At 41.7% G+C, this 18,169-nt stretch overlaps 1 protein-coding gene across 1 annotated transcript in view; it reads left to right on the top strand.

Annotated features, from left to right (window-relative positions):
- The first annotated feature begins 6,867 nt into the window (after positions 1 to 6,867).
- Positions 6,868 to 18,169, top strand: part of UBTD2 (ubiquitin domain containing 2) — a 65,123-nt gene continuing 53,821 nt past the window's right edge. Inside the window, exon 1 of the mRNA XM_058723443.1 lies at positions 6,868 to 7,275. Within this exon, the coding sequence (XP_058579426.1) occupies positions 7,206 to 7,275 (70 nt within the window). The 5' untranslated portion in view covers positions 6,868 to 7,205. The remainder of the gene's footprint in view (positions 7,276 to 18,169) is intronic.

The raw sequence follows: 18,169 nt of genomic DNA, 5'->3' as shown, positions 1-18,169 counted from the left end.
ATACACTTGTAATGAACAACTTGAAAGGGAAATTAAGACAATAACTCTACTTGTAAACAGCAAAACATGCAATATACAATAGGATGAAAAAGAATAAAACCCTTAGGAATAAATTAAAAAAAAATTTTTTTTAATGTTTTATTTATTTTTTGAGAGAGCGAGCATGATTGGGGGAGGGGCAGAGGGAGAGAGAGACAGAATCCAAACAAGGCTCCAGGCTCTGATCTGTCAGTACAGAGCCTGACACGGGGCTCAAACCCACAACGTGAGATCATGATCTGAGCTGAAGTCGGATGGTCAACGGACTGAGCCACCCAGGCTCCCCAGGAATAAATTTTTAAAAAGTGCAAGTCTTACACACTAAAAACTACAAAATATCATTGAAAGGAATTTGAGGCATACATAAACAAGTGGAAAGATATCCATGTTCTTAAATTGGAAAGCTTAATATTGTTAAGATGGCAATATTCACCTGATTGATCTATAGATTCAACACATTTCCCATCAAAATTCTTTTTTTCCCCCAGAAATGGACAAGCTGGTAAAATTCATGTGGATATATAAAGGACCCAGAATAGCCAAAACAATCTTGAAAGGAGAACAAATTTGGGGGGCTCATACTTCCTAACTTCAATACTTAACTATGAAACTACAGTAATCAAGACAGTGTGGTACTGGCATAAAAATAGACATAAAGACCAGTGGAATAGGGACACCTGGCTGGCTCAGTCAATAGCACATGAAACTCATGATCTCAGGGTCATGAGTTCAAGCCCCACATTGGGCATAGAGCTTACTTAAACAAACAAAAAAACAACCAACAAACAAACCTGACCTTTCAAAAAAAAAAAAAAAAGACCAATAGACTTGAGTCTAGAAATAAACTAAAACATTTATGGTTAACTGATTTTCAACAGGAATGCCAAGAGAATCCAATGGGGAAAAGAATAGTCTTTTCTTCTTTTTTTTAAAGTTTTCTTCTTTTTTAAGTTTACTTATTTTGAGAGACAGCATGTATGACAAAGGGAGAGGGGCAGAGAAAAAGGAAGAGAGAGAGGGAGGGAGAGAATCCCAACCAGGCTCTTCACTGTCAGTGCAGAGCCCGACTTGGGGCTTGAACTCACAAACTGTGAGATCCTGACCTGAGCAGAAATCAAGAGTCGGACACTCAATTGACTAAGCCACCCGGGTGCTCCAGCATAGTCTTTTCAACAAATGATGGAACACTGGAAATCCACGTGTAAAAGAATAAAGTTGGACCCCTACCTCACATCATACTAAAAAATTAAAATTCTTAGAGGAAAATAGGGTTGGTTTTCATGACTTTGGATTAGACAGTGGTTTTTTAGATATGAGCCCCAAAGCACAAGTAATCAAATAAAAAATTGGAAAAATGAACTTCATGAAAATTGAAAACTTTCATGCTTCAAAGGACACTATCATGGGACACCTGGATGGCTCAGTTGGTTAAGCACCTGACTCTTGATTTCTGCTCAGGTCATAATCTCATGGTCGTGGGATCGAGCCCCTTATCAGGCTCTGTGCTGACAGCATGGAGCCTGCTTGGGATTCTTTCTCTCCTTCTCTCTCTCGGCCCCTCCCCGCTTGTGAGTGTGTGCTTTCTCTCTCTCTCTTTCTCAGGATAAATAAAAAATAAGCTTTAAAAAATTTTAAAAAAACAAAGGAGACTATCAAGAAAATTATGGAACTATGGGAGAAAATACTTGCAAATCATATATCTGCTAAGGGATTTGTGGTTAGCATATAGAAAGAACACTTACAATTCAATATGAAAAGACAAATAATACTATTTAAAAATGTGCAAAGGGGGGTGCCTGGGTGGCACAGTCGGTTGGGCGTCTGACTTCAGCTCAGGTCACGATCTCGTGGTCCGTGAGTTCGAGTCCCGCGTCGGGCTCTCAGCTGATGGCTCAGAGCCTGGAGCCTGCTTCCGATTCTGTGTCTCCTTCTCTCTCTGCCCCTCCCCCCTTCATGCTCTGTCTCTCTCTGTCTCAAAAATAAATAAACGTTAAAAAAAATTTTTTTTAAATGTGCAAAGGATCTGAGTAAATATTTTTCCAAAAATTGATATACAAATGGTCTATAAGCACATAAAGACATTCAACATTTTTAGTCATCAGGGAAGTGCAAGGCACTTGAGATACATTGAGATCTTATTGAGTCACGGTGAGATACCCTATATATGCAAAACAGCTGTACTATTTCACATTTCCTTATAAATTGCTGGTGGGGGGAGGCAGACACCTGGGTGACTCAGTCAGTTAAGTGTCCAAATTTGATTTCGGCTCAGTCCATGATCTTACAGTTCATGAGATCCAGCCCCAAGTCAGGCTCCACACTGTCAGAGTCCCACTGCTTGGGGATTCTCTCTCCCCCTCTCTCTGCCCCTGCCCCAGTTGCTCTCAAAATAAATAGATAAACACTTAAAAAAATAAAAATAAACTGCTGGTGGGGATACAAAATGGTGCAGACATTTTGGAAAATACTTTGCCAATTCCTCAGAAAGTTAAATGTAGAGTTATCATAGGCCCAAGAAATTCCACTCCTAGCTATATACCCAAAACAACTGAAAACTCATGTCCATTCAGAAACTCATACATGAACGTTCATAACAGCTTTATGCATAATACCCCAAAAATGGAAACCCAAATGCTCATCAACTGATGAATAAACAAAATGTGGTATAGCCACACAATGAAAAATTCATCAGCTATAAACAGGAATGAAGTACTGACACATCATACAACATGGATCAACCTTGAAAACATTATGCTACATGAGAGAAACCAGCCACAAAAGACCACATATGATTCCATTTATATGAAATGTCCAGAATAGGCAAATCTATAGAGACAAAAAATTGATTAGCGTTGCCTGCGCCGGGGCTGTGAGTCGGGAGGAAATGGGGAGTGACTGCTAATAGGTATGGAGTTTCTTTTTGAGATGATGAAAATGTTCTAAAATTGATTGTAAATATACTAAAAACCCGTGAATTGTATACTTTATTTTTATTATTTTTAATCAAGGTATAATTGTCAGGGGTACCTGAGTGTCTCAATTGGTTAAGTGTCCAACTTGATTTTGGCTCAGGTCATGGTCTTGCAGTTGTGAGATGGAACCCTCAGTAAGGCTCCAAGCCCAGTACGGAGTCTGCTTAAGATTCTTTCTCCCTTGCTATCTGCCCCTCCCCAACTTCTGTGCCCTCACATGCACGTGCTGTCTTTCCAAAAAAAAAGTGTAATTGTCATATGACATTAGTTTCACGTGTACAACATGAGTCAATATTTGTATATATTGCAAAATGATCACTACAAGTCTAATTAACATCCATCACTATCCATGGTTATAAAATTTTTTTCTTGTGATGAGAACTTTCAAGATTTAATCCCTTAGCAACATGCAATACAGTATTAACTATAGTCACCATGCCGTAAATTATATCTCTGTGACTTATTTATTTCATAACTAGAAGTTTGTGCATTTTTACCCTTTCACTCATTCTTCTGCCACCACTTGCGCCCCCCCCCCCCCCCCACCTCTGGCAATAACCAATCTGTCTCTGCATTGATGAGCTTGGACTGGCTTTGTTTTCATTGTTGTTTTAAATTCCACATATAAGTGAGATCATAGGTATTTCTCTTTCTCTGACTCATTTCACTTAGCATAATGCCCTCAGGGGCCATCCATGTTGTCATAAATGGCAAGATTTCATTCTTTTTTTTGTTAAAGATTAAACAAAATTTTTAATGTTTATTTTTGAGCGGGGGAGGGGCAGAGAGCAAGGGAGACACAGAAACTGAAAAAAAAATTTTTTTAACGTTTATTTGTTTTTTAGAGACAGAAAGACAAGTGCAAGCAGGGGCGGAGAGAGAGGGAGACACAGTATCTGAAGCAGGTTCCAGGCTCCAAGGTATCAGCACAGAGCCTGACATGGGGCTCGAACTCACCAACCACAAGATCATGACCTGAGCCGAAGTCGGATGCTTAACCAACTGAGCCACCCAGGCGCCCCTTTTTTTAAAGATATTTTTTTTAAGTTTATTTTTGAGAGAGAGAGAGAGAAAGAGTGCCTGTGTGCAGGAGTCTGGGAGGAGCAGAGAGAAAGGGAGACAGGATCCGAAGAGAGTTCTGCACTGACAACAGAGAGCCCGATGTGGGGCCAAACCCATCAACTGTGAGATCATGACCTGAGCCGAAGCCAGACACTCAACCAACTGAGCCACTCAGGTACCCCAAGATTTCTTTTTTTTTTTTTATGGCTGGATAATATTCCACTGTGTGTGTGTGTGTGTGTGTGTGTGTGTGTGTGTGTGTCACATTTTCTTTATCCATTTATCTACTGATGGACACTTGAGTTGTTTCCATGTCTTGGCTATTATAAATAATGCTGCAGTAAACATGGGGGTGTGTACATCTTTTTGAGCTAGTGTTTTATTTTCTTTGGGTAAATACCCAGAAGTGGAATTGTTGGATCTGATGGTAGTTCTATTTTTAATTTTTTGAGGAGCCTCCATACTGTTGTCCATAGTGGCTGTATCCATTTGAATTGTACACCTTAAACTGGTGAAATATAGGGTATATGAAACAGAGCTGAATAAAATGTTATATAAAAAGAGAAGCACACACACACACACATACACATAGACACACAAAGAAGGCACTGTTTCTAAAGAAGGTCTTAAGTGGATTGAGCCATGCAGTAAGTTTAAATAGGTGATGCTAGACATGAAGTAGAGGACAGTTAATAAAGAGCCCCCACAGAGTTTAGAGCATTGTTATTGGCCCAGTTTTACAGGTGGGGAAATTGAGCTATGTAGAAATTTAAGGTCATAGAGCTAGTACAGAATGGAAGCCAGATTCCAACCTAGGAAGTTGATAGCAAAGCTGTGGCCCTTAACTGCCACAGTACTCTGTCTCCTTGAAACTCATGATTCTGCTTTAAGATAAAGGCAAGGAGGGGAACACCCACAACTGAAAATCTCTCAATGGCATGGCTCTCTCTTCCTAGGGCAACTCCTCAGTGCTCATCAGAAACACTCATCATTTGGGTGCCTATTATCCGTTTAATAGACATTGTGGAAGTCTTGGTTTCTGCCATTTCTAAAGCAAAATTCAGGATAAAGCAATCCTTTTGAAGATATTCATCATGCAGCTTCTCTCCTTCAGGGAAGTGATGAAGTGATGTCTGTCTACCAATGTGAATACTCAGCCGGTAATGATCAGATAGAAGGCTTTGTGACACAGTACCTGAATGTCAGAGCAACCTCTGAAAACTCATAAAAACATGATTGTATATAAGCTCTTCTGAATTTTCATGACTACCCAGAACAATACTGATTTGTCAGTATAAATTTAATATAACAGATTTCTATTTCTCACATTTCTGTGCTTTTATGTAAGTATAGGGTTTTGTTTGTCAAGCCCTCATTTTTATCTGATTATCAAATGAATACAAGGACAGAAATCTGTCTTTGCATTTTGGACTATTTCTGTGAGCTAGATACCCATGTGTGGGATAATCCCAAGTCAAAGGGTACGAACATTTTTAAGGTTCTTGATCCTCGTTTCCAAAGTAATTTGCAAAAAGATTAAACCAATTTACACTCCCACCAGCAGTGTATGAAAATATATAAATGCAAATTCCAAACTGCAGAGAGTCTTTTTCTTAGGTATTTCACTTAAAAAAACAATTTTTTTTTAATGCTAAGCAAAAGCCGACCCAAGATGTTAAAAAAAGAAAGTCTGATATAAAAATGGAGCAGATAGTTAAAACAGCTTGGGCAGAAATAAGCTTTAAAAAGGCCCAAGCAGGATGATAAAAAATTTTAAGGCATCATAGCAAAACACAATTCTGAAGGGATCATTAACAATTTGGCTTAGATTAGGATAGCGACCGCCAAGAATGTTGGGCGTGGTCCATGTACCAAATTCTGGTTTCGAAAAAGCTGGGTATTTAATTTTCTTTAATACTTCACTTTGTTCTAAAGGCGATGTAAATACCTAAAAGGAGTAGCATTGTGTCTGAATAATCAATCCCGTGGAGATGAAATGAACCCACGCCCTCAGAACTACGGTCAGCGCTTATCTCTCCTACACGGAATGCCTCGCCTCTGTAATCTGAGTCCAGCTTGCAACCACAATGACCGCTTCTACGTCTAATAATGGGGCACAGTGATTTGGCGGGGGGGGGGGGGGTCTCGTGGGAGCGGTGCAGGCAAGGGGAAGCCCAGACTCGGCGTACCAATCCACTGAATTCTACACAAATCCCAAAGGTGCTGGAACCTCAGCCTTCGGCCAAGAACCCCCCACCCACCTTCGCCAGTTATTTGGGAACCAGCCCCGTTTCCGCCTACGAGGCTTCTATTACTTCTCTGTGCCCCCTCTGACTCGCTTCCCAGAGAAAGAGAAAGCTGACGCCCGAGGAGCAGCCAGAAACTCGATTTCGCCCCTCTCTACATCTCCTTTCTCACTTTTGTTCCTCCTTTCCTGCTGCCTCTCCCTTCTCTCTCCTTTTCTTCTCTTCTTTCCCCATCCTTCCTCCACGCCTCCTTTCCCTGCCTCTTCCCCGGACGGATCCGCAGTTCGCCTCCGCTCCTCCAGCTCGGAGCTCCCCTCCCCTCTCTTCCCCTCTCCTCCCCACCGCCCCAGCCCTCGGCTCGCGGCCCCTCCCGCAGCCAATCAGCGCGCGGCCTCCCGCGGCCCCGCCCCCGCCGGCCGTTCCGGGCGGGCCCGGTTGAGCCCAGGCCGCGGGTGCGGAGGGCGGCGCCGCGGGGCGGGGGCCGATGGGGCCTGGCGGACTGGCGGCGCCGGCGCGGGGCTCGCCTGGACGCGGGCGTGCGGGGCAGTGAGCGGGCGAGGCGGGCGCTGCGGCCCTCCCGGGATGGGCCGGCCCTGGCCTGGCGGGGCCGAGCCGGAGGCGAGGGCGGCACGCGGGCCAGGCCTGCCGGGCGGGCGGCCCGGGGGCTGAGGTAGAAGTGGGCGCGGAGGAAGGGGCCGAGCCAAGGCGGTGGGTGGAGCGGCGAGGGGGGCGGAGGCTGGGCCGCGGCGGGCGAGCGGAGCGGCGCGCCTGTCCGGGGCTCGGTGGCGGCGGCGGCGGCTCTTGAGGAGGCTGAGGCGGCGGCGGCGGCGGCGGCGGCGGGCCGGACGAGCGCCCGGAGGTGGCGGACGAGGCGCCGGGGGCCCCCATGGGCGGGTGTGTGGGCGCCCAGCACGACTCCTCGGGCAGCCTCAACGAGAACTCGGAGGGCACCGGAGGTAGGTGAGCGCCAGGGGGCAGCCTCGGCCCCCCATTGTTCCCGGCCAGGCCCGGCCACCTGTCCCGGCCCCTGCGGGCCCGCGGGCCGCGCGGCCGGGGCCCCTGAGCCCCTTTGTCATCCCCTCCTCCACGTCACTCCCCGCGCTCCGCTGCCGGCCGCCCCGCCGGCCGCGGGGTCGCCCCTTGCCCTGCCGGCCCCTGAGGAAAGTCCTTCGCCCGCCGGGGATGTAGCCCTCGGCCTCTCGACCCCACCGCCTCGGCTCGGGAAACTCGGACCAGAAACTGCCTTTCTTGGCCACCTCACCCCCTCTCCAGCCCGTTTAATTATTCAGGAACAGGATGGCGGCGCTGGGGTTGCAGAAAAGCGAATTGATGGGGGGTTGGGGAGGGGAGCTTAATGCATTCCCTCCGACGGGCCCCGCCACATCTCTCCGCACCCTTCCTCGTTCGGCAGAGTTGGCTGGTCTCAGCTTTCCTGAGTTTCAGATGACAGCTGCCCTGGTTGGTTCCAATTTGGCCATTTAAACCTGCAAGTTTCTGGAGCTTGGCTGGGGAAGTCTCGAGTGGCCACACGCATTATTTTAAGGAGGGGTGGGGAAACCGTCCGCCCGAGGAAAACGTGGCTTCTTGCTACGGCTTGCGGGTGTTGGGCCAGTTTGCTGTCGGGGTGGGCTAGTTGAATTCCTATCCGCCTTACGTAAAGGAAAATATGTAGAGTAAAAGTACAAATGCAGGAGTCCGACTTAGCCCAGTGCTTTAAAAGTTTTCGAACACGGAACGCACTTCTAATTTATTGTAAATAGCAGCTGGCGGAGGAGAGCTTTTTAATTCAATCGGCATTGTAGTATAACAGTGTAACAATACAATTAATTCTACCTTTGCTTAAATGACCTTTGGCTGAGTCCGCTCTATAGCTTGTGTAGAGGGCAGAATGTTGTAGTTAAAGAAGAAACAGCTAGGAATAGCAAAGATGACAGTGCTGGTTCCATTCCAACCTTCTGTTAGATGTCTCAGAATGTAAGACGTATTTATAAGTTCCTAAACTAAATCGTTTGGGGGGGGGGGGGATGAGAGGGTTTACAGCTTTTTCTTTTACTAGCTTTTTGGACCAATTGCTCGCCCTGTCCCTGGAGCTCCATCTGTAAACTGTGTACACTAACATTTAGCTGATGAAGTTCCTGAATTACATGATATTTTGCCATGCCACTTGATTAAAATCTGTGGGTTTCTTGTATGATTAAATCCTGGACGAATAGTTTGAGGGCTCATTGAAGTATGTGGTGAAAAAAAATTGTCCATGAAGACACTACTTAATAGTGCATTTCAAATCGTAGCATTGTGTTTTGGTGGCACATTAACAGTGAGATCCTCAGTGAGGACGAAGCAGAAGATTAAAAGCGCATGATTTAAAGCAGCCCTGGGTTAAGGTCAAATTGGGGGTCAAAATGATTCTTCCTGCAATTGAAGTGATCATTAGTGGTACCAAAATACACTAGTATGTGCTATAAATAGTGGGTTTTTGTTTGTTTGTTTTAAGATTTTAAATTTGGGATGCCTCAGTGGCTCAGCTGGTTAGGCGTCTGACTCATGGTTTCATCTAGGGTCATGATCTCCGTTTGTGGGATCAAGCCCTGGGGCATTGGGCCCTGCTCCGACAGCGTGGAGCCTGCTTGGAATTCTTTCTCCCAGCTCCCTTTCTGCCCCTACTCTCTTGCACTTTCTCTCTCTCAAAATAAATAAACTTAAAAAAAATTATTTTATTTTATTTTTTTTAAGTAATCTCTGCACCCCATGTGGGGCTCGAATTCACAACCCCGAGATCAAGAGTCACATGCTGTACTGACTGTGCCAGCCAGGCCACCCTGGTAGTGTTTAGTTTCAGTTAAATCTAATTTGTTTTACACTCATTTAAAAATTTTAATAAACATTTTTCTCTTCTTGGTAATGAATTTGAACCAATTTATTGAAAATCTTTTGGTAATGTGACTTAGGACCAGCCAGGCATTATTAGCACGGGCCTTTAAAAGCATGAAGTCTTAGCTTTTGGTAATTTATTACCAGTAGTGTCTAGTTAGATAACCATAGTATTAGTTTCTTTGAGAACTGAGATCTCTGGACCTTAAGCTGCGCTATAACTTTCTAAAGTAAAATTTAGAAAAAAGGAACACCGACCACAAAACCTCTTTTTCTTCTGAAGAGAAAGTATGGGCCTCATGTAACGAGTGGAAGAAGTAGAGGAAGGGGCTGCGTGGGATAAAAGGATTGGTTTTGGAATTTAATTATAGGAGACTTTGTTCTTCATTATTGTCACAATAGTTAAGAGTTAATTGCGGTTTAAAGGAATTAGCTCAGGTGAGTGTTTTAGGTTAACACATTAAATAGTTTTTACTTATTACAGGTTTTTGTTGAGAAGGGAAAGAGTATTTTTCCTAAGGGTGTTGGCACAGATCCTTTGCTTTTCAAACATAAATTGATGGTTTGTAGTTTTCACCTGGACATTTGTGTTATGAAAAATTCTTTTATCAACATGAAGTAAAATAGTCTTCTGATGCTTTTCATGACAGTTTTACATTCACATTGTTTTCAAGTCTCACCATTTTAGATTGGTTTGACCTTTTTTTTTTTTTTTCTAAAGAGTGTGTGAATTGGGGAGGGTAGAGGGAGGGAGAGAGAATCCTAAGTGGACTCCACACTGAGCACTCTCTCACAACCTTGAGATCATAACCTGAGCTGAAATTAAGAGTCAGACGCTCAACCGACTGAGCCACATAGGTGCCCCTAGATTGGTTTGACTCTTGAATATCAGGTAACCTTAGTAAAAAATGACTGTTTTGAAAACCTTTTTGGCCATTTGAGATACTGTACTTTCTCTTTCCCTCTGGATCTAAGTCACTTGTGCATGCAAGTAATTGCATATAGGAAAAAAACTTGCTTACTAAGGGATGTACTTTGAAGGAATTTGAGAAATTTTTGCAAAAGACTGTAGAATATGGAAATTGCTTAATCCACATTATAAGATTTGTGTTATATGTTATTTTGGAATCATTTGTAGTATCTTCCTCTGGCATATCTTGCCTAGAATTCAGTTTCTGAGTTTCAGCTAGTTTGACCATTTTTTAAAAGCCTAATTTTCATCAAGACAAGTATAGTATATACATTATACAAGATTATTTAGCAATTCACTTCAGGCTTCCATGTTCCTAGAACATTTTTTAGACAGCATGTTCTGTATAGTTGTCTGCCTTAGTATGATGTGACATTGTGATGCTGGGGTTGGAACTCAGGACCTCTAGACAAGGCTTTATGTAGTCCATGGCATTGGCTAAGGAATGAAATCTCATGATTTTTAAAAATAAGTATGTGGGGAAAAAACAGTAAAGTGAAATTAGGTGAAGACAGCCAACTATTATTTTGTTCACCTCTTTAATGAATTTGATGTAGAAAGTGGGTTCTCACTATCTGGGTGTATTGCATAGTCAGTGATATCCCAAGGGGACTAACCCTCTGTGGTCACAAGTTTCCAGGTTTACAGCAGGATAACTGACTGCTGGCCATTCATTTCTTTATTTCATAATGTCTTGAGAATATCATGGAATTCTTTTGGGTATCCATTTATAGCCGCCTTACAGACACCTACTTGAGTAACAGTGGTTTTTGAATAATAACTACCATTTATCCAGTATTTATTATGTAACAGATGTTGTGCTCAGTGATTTGGTTTTCTCATTTAGTCTTCAATAACTCTGGAAGGTGGATAATATTTCTATTTTATGGATGGATTGAACCTGAGAGAAATTAAGTTGCTTAACATTGCATTGTTTATAATTGGCAGGCAGAACTTGAACTCAGTGCTGTGATAAAAAATGCTAGTTTCTCTCTTTTTCTAGTTTCATTTTTAAATTTGTGACAAAATACATATAAAATTTGCCATTTTAACCTTTTTTTTTTTTTTTTTTTTAATTTTATTTTTTTTTATTTATTTTTGGGACAGAGAGAGACAGAGCATGAACGGGGGAGGGGCAGAGAGAGAGGGAGACACAGAATCGGAAACAGGCTCCAGGCTCCGAGCCATCAGCCCAGAGCCTGACGCGGGGCTCGAACTCACGGACCGCGAGATCGTGACCTGGCTGAAGTCGGACGCTTAACCGACTGCGCCACCCAGGCGCCCCCATTTTAACCATTTTTAAGTGTACAATTTAGTGGCATTAATTACATTCACCATCCCCATGTGTAACCATCCCCCCATAGTTTTAGAAACTATGTATTTCTAATATTTTTCATATCTTCAAACAGAAACTCTAGATCATTAAGGAGTATTTCTTCTCCACTCTCCCAACCTGTTAACTTCCAAATCTAAGTTTTTTCTCTGTGAATTTACCAAGTCTAGATATTTCACATGAGTAGAATCATACAGTATTTGTCCTTTTCTTTCTGATATATTTCACTTTGCATAATGTCTTCAGGTTAATCCTGTGGTAGCAAGTATCAGTACCTCATCCTTTTTATGGCTCAATAATACTCCATTGTATGTATATACCACATTTTGTTTATCCATTCTTCTACACAGACATTTGGGCTGTGTCCACTTTTTGGCTATTGTGAATAACGTGGCTATGAACTTTGGTGTACAAAGAGCTGTTTGAGTCCCTGTTTTTGGTTCTTTTGGATATAATATACCTAGGTGTGGAGTTTCTAGGTTAAATGGTTTACTTTTTTGAGGAACTGCCAAACTTTACCACAGTGGCTGCATCATTTTTCATTCCTACCAGCAATATACAAGGGTTCCAGTTTCTCCATATCTTCATCAACACTTGTTATTTCCCACTTTTAAAATTAATAGCCCTTGTAGTGGGTATCTCACTGTGGTTTTGGTTTGCATTTCCCTAATGACTAGTGATGTTGAGCATCTTTTAATTAAAGTGCTTCTTGGACATTTGTTTATCTTCTTTGGAGAAATGTCTGTTTAAGTCCTTTGCCTGTTTTTTAATTGGGTTGTTTTGGGGTTTTTTGTTGTTGTGTTGTGGGAGGCCTTTATATATTCTGTATATAAACTCTTATCAGATACATGATTCGAAGATATTTTCTCCCATCTTTTCACTTTTTTTTTGTTTTTAAGATTTTATTTTTAAGTAATCTCTGTACCCAAGGTGGGGCTTGAACTTACAACCCTGAGGTCAAGAATCACATGCTCTACCAACTGAGCTAGCCGGGTGCCCCATCTTTACTCTCTCTTGGTAGTGTCCTTTGATGCATAAAAGTTTTTAACTTTAATGAAGTCAAATTTATTTTTTCTTTTGTTGCCTGGGTTTCTGGTTTTTGTTTTAAATGTATATTTAACTAATCCTTCACTGATGGAGAAAGAATAAATCTTTAACCAGTAATTCATAAGTCTAACTTAACTAACATTTGCTTTCTTAACTATGAATAGAAAACTATTTGAAGTTTATTTTCTGTCTTATGTGGTGAAAAGGTTGATTAGTAGTGAAATGGTTTTTAAAAACTTGACAAAAGTAATCCATAAACCTACTTCAACTTCTTAATCAAGAGATGATTGTTACATTTTCCGTAGAAGCATTTCACAATCAAAAGGCATTGAAAACCCACAATATGCCCAACATTGGGTTGGTTGCTGTTGTTCCAAAAAAGGAATCATGATCTTATTTCTTGAGTATGTCAGAATCCTTTTTTAGGAAAGCATAATAAAATATGCACACATGAAACAACTGTAAAACACTGGTAAACAGATAAATATACTATAGGATAAACTGCGCAAGTGCTGAGGGAATAAAAGAAAATAGTGATCTGAGCTGCTCAAAGGTGGTCCCGCTACCAGCAGTTTTGCTATAACCTGGGAGTATGTTAGAAGTGCAAAATCTCAGGCCCGCCCCCAGACCTAGTAAATCAGAATCTTCATTGTAACTAGATTCTCAAATGGTTCCTCTGCATACTGAAGTTTGAGAAGCACTATACAGGATTGCTTACAGTGGGAAGAGATTAGAGCAAGGAACCCATTAGGAAAAAAATGGCATGAATTGGGACTATACTGGATAAAGGGGTATAGAAAAGAAAGTAAAATACAGACAGTCCCTGACTTATGATGGCTCAATTTAGGATTTTTCAATTTTACAATTTTACAGTGGTGCAACGTGATACATACACATTCAGTAGAAACCATACTTGAGAGTTTGAATTTAGTTTTTTTTCCATGGCTGATGATAAGTGATATGATACTCTCGAGATGCTGGGCAGAGGCAGCAACCTGCGGCTCCCAGTCAGCCACGTGGTCAGGATCATGAGGGTAAGCAACGGATACTCTTACCATTTTGTTTCTCACCTTCAGTATAGTGACAAATTACGTGGTATTAGGCTTTGTGTTAGATGATTTTGCCCAACTGTGGGCTAATGTAAGTGTTCTGAGCACACTTAAGGTAGGCTAGGCTAAACTATGATGTTCTGTAGGTTAGTTGTATTAAATGCATTTTCAATTTATGATGATTTCAATTTATGATAGGTTTATTGGAACGTAACCTCGTCCTAAGTCAGGGAAGATCTGTAAACCCATGTTTGTGAATCTGGGTGACCAGGAATATTGAGGTGGCTTGGCAGGTTTTGGGGAATAAGAAAGAGCTATCCGGGGCAAGCTATAATTTGCCTTTCAGTATGCCAAGGTTTAGTTGACACAAGAATTTTTAAGTTGGGACATCATGTAGGGTGGTGCAGATGTTTAGATATGGAACTCTTATTCAGGATTAGGAATGTGGATTTTGGAGTCTTTGGGGGAGGTTGACTGAAGGTGTAAAAGTAAATGACTGCTATAAGTAAGTGAAAAGAAGAAGAAAGTACTAAGAACTGAGTCATGAAAATTTCACAGAAGATGGACCTGACCATTCTTACAATTCCAGAAAATAATTTATTTTGTTAACTTCTCATTCTAGTGTGGTGTTTGCAGAAATTCTACCTGTAGTGTGTTACTCACATCCAGACTCAAGGTAGGCTTCTTGGGCATCCAGCCCCAGAATATACCAGTAGGCCTTTTGAGGTTGATATACTTCAGAACAAACACATTTCTCTACAAAACACTGGTTTCTTTCTTCACCAAGAATATCATTCATATCTCTATCTTATGTATTTTCAATGTTCCATATATTCTACACATCATCTAATTAGTTTGCTGATTGAATTTTCTTATGCTTCTACTCTTAGGACTGGGTCTATAATTAAAAATGAAGTAGAACTGAGCATGAGGAGGGCTGATGATTAGGCTGCCCTTCTCCTTAGTGTGACAGTTGAAGTAAAAATTTTTCCTATTTTCTGGGCTGGTAGCTCTGTGGCTTTATGAGTAGGATGCATAAAATTTTATGCCAGTTGGAGAAAGACATACTACAAAATAGGAGGCATTTACTTGGTATAAAGCAGAGGGTGCTTGATTTTACCAGAATGAGTATAGCTGTGGGGGAAGACCAAAAGGAAAATAGGGAGCAAGAAGGTGTGTGTCGGAAATCCAGGGGAACTCTGGGTAGGAAGGCTGTAGGTATGAGAACAAAATTTAGGTCGGGGACGCTACAGTTGGAAAATACTGAGATGTGGGAAAAGCTGAATCCTCTCTGGAAAGAGATTTAAGCACTCAAGTTTTTATTAAAAATAGACCTGGGATATTATATCCCTGGCTAGTCCAATTTTGTTTTCAGTTTTCTAGCAAATAAAAGGTTGACATTTTTTCCCAGTCAAGATTATCTTGGACTTTATGTTGGAATGGCATTTTTAAAGATTCTTGCTATGGATAGTAAATGGCCTGGGTTTTTTTCATCTCTGATTTTATTTAGGAATCAGTTGCTAGGGGGCGCCTGGGTGGCTCAGTTGGTTAAGTGTCTGACTTGGGCTCACGTCATGATCTCACAGTTTGTGGGTTTGAGCTCCACATCGGGCTCTGTGCTGACAGCTCAGAGCCTAGAGCCTGCTTCGATTCTGTGTCTCCCTCTCTCTGCCTCTCGCCTGCTCACACTCTGTCTCTCTCTCTCAAAAATAAACATTAAAAAAAAAAAAAATCAGTTGCTAGTGCTATATACTATGGGTAGAATCTTTATGCCATTAGAAATGATAAGAATCTTCATTCTGATTTTTGATGATCCTAGTCTGTAACACCTCCCTTTAAAAAAATTTTTTTTAATGTTTTATTTATTTTTAAGACAGAGAGAGACAGAGCATGAGTGGGGATGGGGCAGAGAGAGAGGGAGACACAGAATCTGAAGTAGGCTCCAGGCTCCGAGCTGTCAGCACAGAGCCCGATGCAGGGCTGGAACTCACGAACTGCGAGATAATGATCTGAGCCGAAGTCAGATGCTCAACCAACTGAGCCACCTGGGTGCCCCTGCAACACCTCTCTTATGGAGAAATTTTAATAGATGGATTTTACTTTTTTTTTTTTAAGATTTTATTTTTTAAGTAATCTGTACACCCAACATGGGGCTTGAACTCACAACCCTTAGATCAAGAGTTGCATGCTTTTCCAACTGAGCCAGCCAGGAGCCCCTATTTTTTTGTTTAAACATTTTTGTTTTAGTTTATTATTTATTTTGAGAGAGTGAAAGAGCACAAGCAAATGCAATGGGGGGAGGGGGAGAGAGAGAGAGAGGGAGAGAGAGTGTGAGTGTCTCAAGCAGTCAACATGCTGTCAGCCCACAACCGTGGGATCATGACCTGAGCTGAAATCAAGAGTCGGACGCTCAACTCACTGAGCCATTCAGGCGCCCCTATTTTAAAATCTGATTTTCTCACTGCAAATGCAGAGCTTTGGCAGCACCTGCTAGTGGTACTATACTCAGGTGAGTCTTCTAATAGGAATGATTATTGAGTGTTACTCTCTTGTAGTGAGGAACTTTTGCCATTGTGTTTATGAATTAGTTATCTCTTGTGGCTTTTGACCAAGACACATTCTTCTCTTGTTGCAAGAAAGCATTAGATTGATTTCGTTAAACAACATAATCATATTAATTGGGCATGATGATCAATTTGCTGATTTAGTGATTCTCTCATTTTTCCTTACTGCAGACCACCTGAATGGTTTATCTTCATTTGGTGGACCATTGCACCTGATTCTTCCCGCCGCCCCTCACCATCCCTACCCAGCTTTCTGCTTCTGCTTATCGGGCATACTAGGCTACCAGCAAGCTCCTCATGATTCACTGGTAGTTCAAGGACCATAGGTTGAGACTTTACTAACGCGTATGTACTTAAAGATGCATGTGTGTTGGCCGAGAACAATCAGCATGTATTCGCCTTGCATCAGCCACTTTTGACTTGCAGTCAGCAACAATCAAGTTTGTTTTTGAATATATCCCATATATTGAGCTGAGAGGTTAAATATTGCTGAGTATGCATTGAGTGTTGTAATGCCGTTTTTTGCGTGTTTGCAGTAAAACTTTTAGGCGTTTCCATTATTGCTCTGTTTTCAGAAATGGAATTTCTGTTCAAGTTAGATGTCTAAACAAAAACATCCTAATGTGTGAAAGTCATTTTAAGTGAATATTACTTGAGTGTGAGTGAGGTCTTGATATATCAAGACTTGACTAAATAATGAAGTAGTGACTTTTGGACTTTTCTCATGAAGTCCTCAAAACCCTTCAGATAATTTTTTGCATTATGATTGGCTTATAGGTATGAGCTAGGGCAGGCCTCTTTGCATCAGTTCAGATCATTTCCGTGCTTGTGGACTATGTGACAAGAGTATCAAAGGGGCAGAATAACAGATGGTCCAGATCACTTGGTTATGCTTCATGATAAGCTATCACTTTCAACTCAGGGTAAACATCTTATTTTTTTAAACTGGAACTTTTAAAAATAGCCAGCCTCCATTATTTCTAACTGCCAGTGCCTATAGCTAACCATATAAATAAGGCCTGCTCTCTGATATCAAGTAGACTATGGTTGAGTAGAGGAATCATACATTTAATTAGGAAAAGTTTTAAAAACCTCTACAGTGGGGCTCCTGGGTGGCTCAGTCAGTTAAGCATCCGACTTCCGCTCGGGTCATGATCTCACAGCTTGGGAGTTTGAGCCCTGCGTGGGGCTCTGTGCTGACGGCTCAGACCTGGAGCCCACTTTGGATTCTGTGTCTCCCTCTCTCTCTGTCCCTCCCCTGCACATTCTCGGTTTCTCTCTCCTTTATTTTTTTTCCCCCCGCCCCATCTGCCCTTCCCTCTTTTTTCTTTTCTTTTTTTCGTTCTCTCTCCTTTAAAAATAAACATTAAAAAAAAATTTTTTAAAGCCTCTTCAGCAATGGAAAAAGTATTATGGAAGTTCAGAGAATAGTGGGGAGCAGGGTCAGAAAGCTTCACTGAAGAGGGGATATAAGTAGTTGGTCTTGAAAGAGGAGTAGATGGAGACAAAGTAGAAGGCAGAGGAAATTATTTGTATAGCAATATGAGAAAACCTGGCATTTTGGCAGACTGGCAAGAAGCTTGTGGAGGGGTAGGTGAAATATGAAGTTATTAAGGTATGTTGTCAGATTTTAGGAAGGCACAGTTGCCACAATTAATAGACCAGTTGCGAGACAATATATAGGTGATGGTATTTAAGTGGATTTTTTGTGTGCTAATTCCCATTTAATGCTGCATTCTGAGGTTATTTGATGCAAAATTCTGATGTAGCAAGGTGTTACAATCTTTAGCATATTTTTATTCTTTTGTAATTTTAATCATATTGTCACATATTAAACATCAGAAATGTGTTTCACTTTTTTGCATGCACATGGGGTGCCTGGCTCACCCACTCAGAATAGCGTGCGGCTCTTGATCTTGAGGTCGTGAGTTCCAGCCCCACGCTGGGTGTAGAGATTATTAATAAATAAATAAACTTAAAAAAAAACACCTTTTTTATATGTACGTGTATGTATAT

Source organism: Neofelis nebulosa, chromosome 1 (genome assembly GCF_028018385.1).
Source record: "Neofelis nebulosa isolate mNeoNeb1 chromosome 1, mNeoNeb1.pri, whole genome shotgun sequence".
Classification (NCBI taxonomy): domain Eukaryota; kingdom Metazoa; phylum Chordata; class Mammalia; order Carnivora; family Felidae; genus Neofelis; species Neofelis nebulosa.
This window is presented reverse-complemented; position numbering and strand designations above follow the sequence as displayed.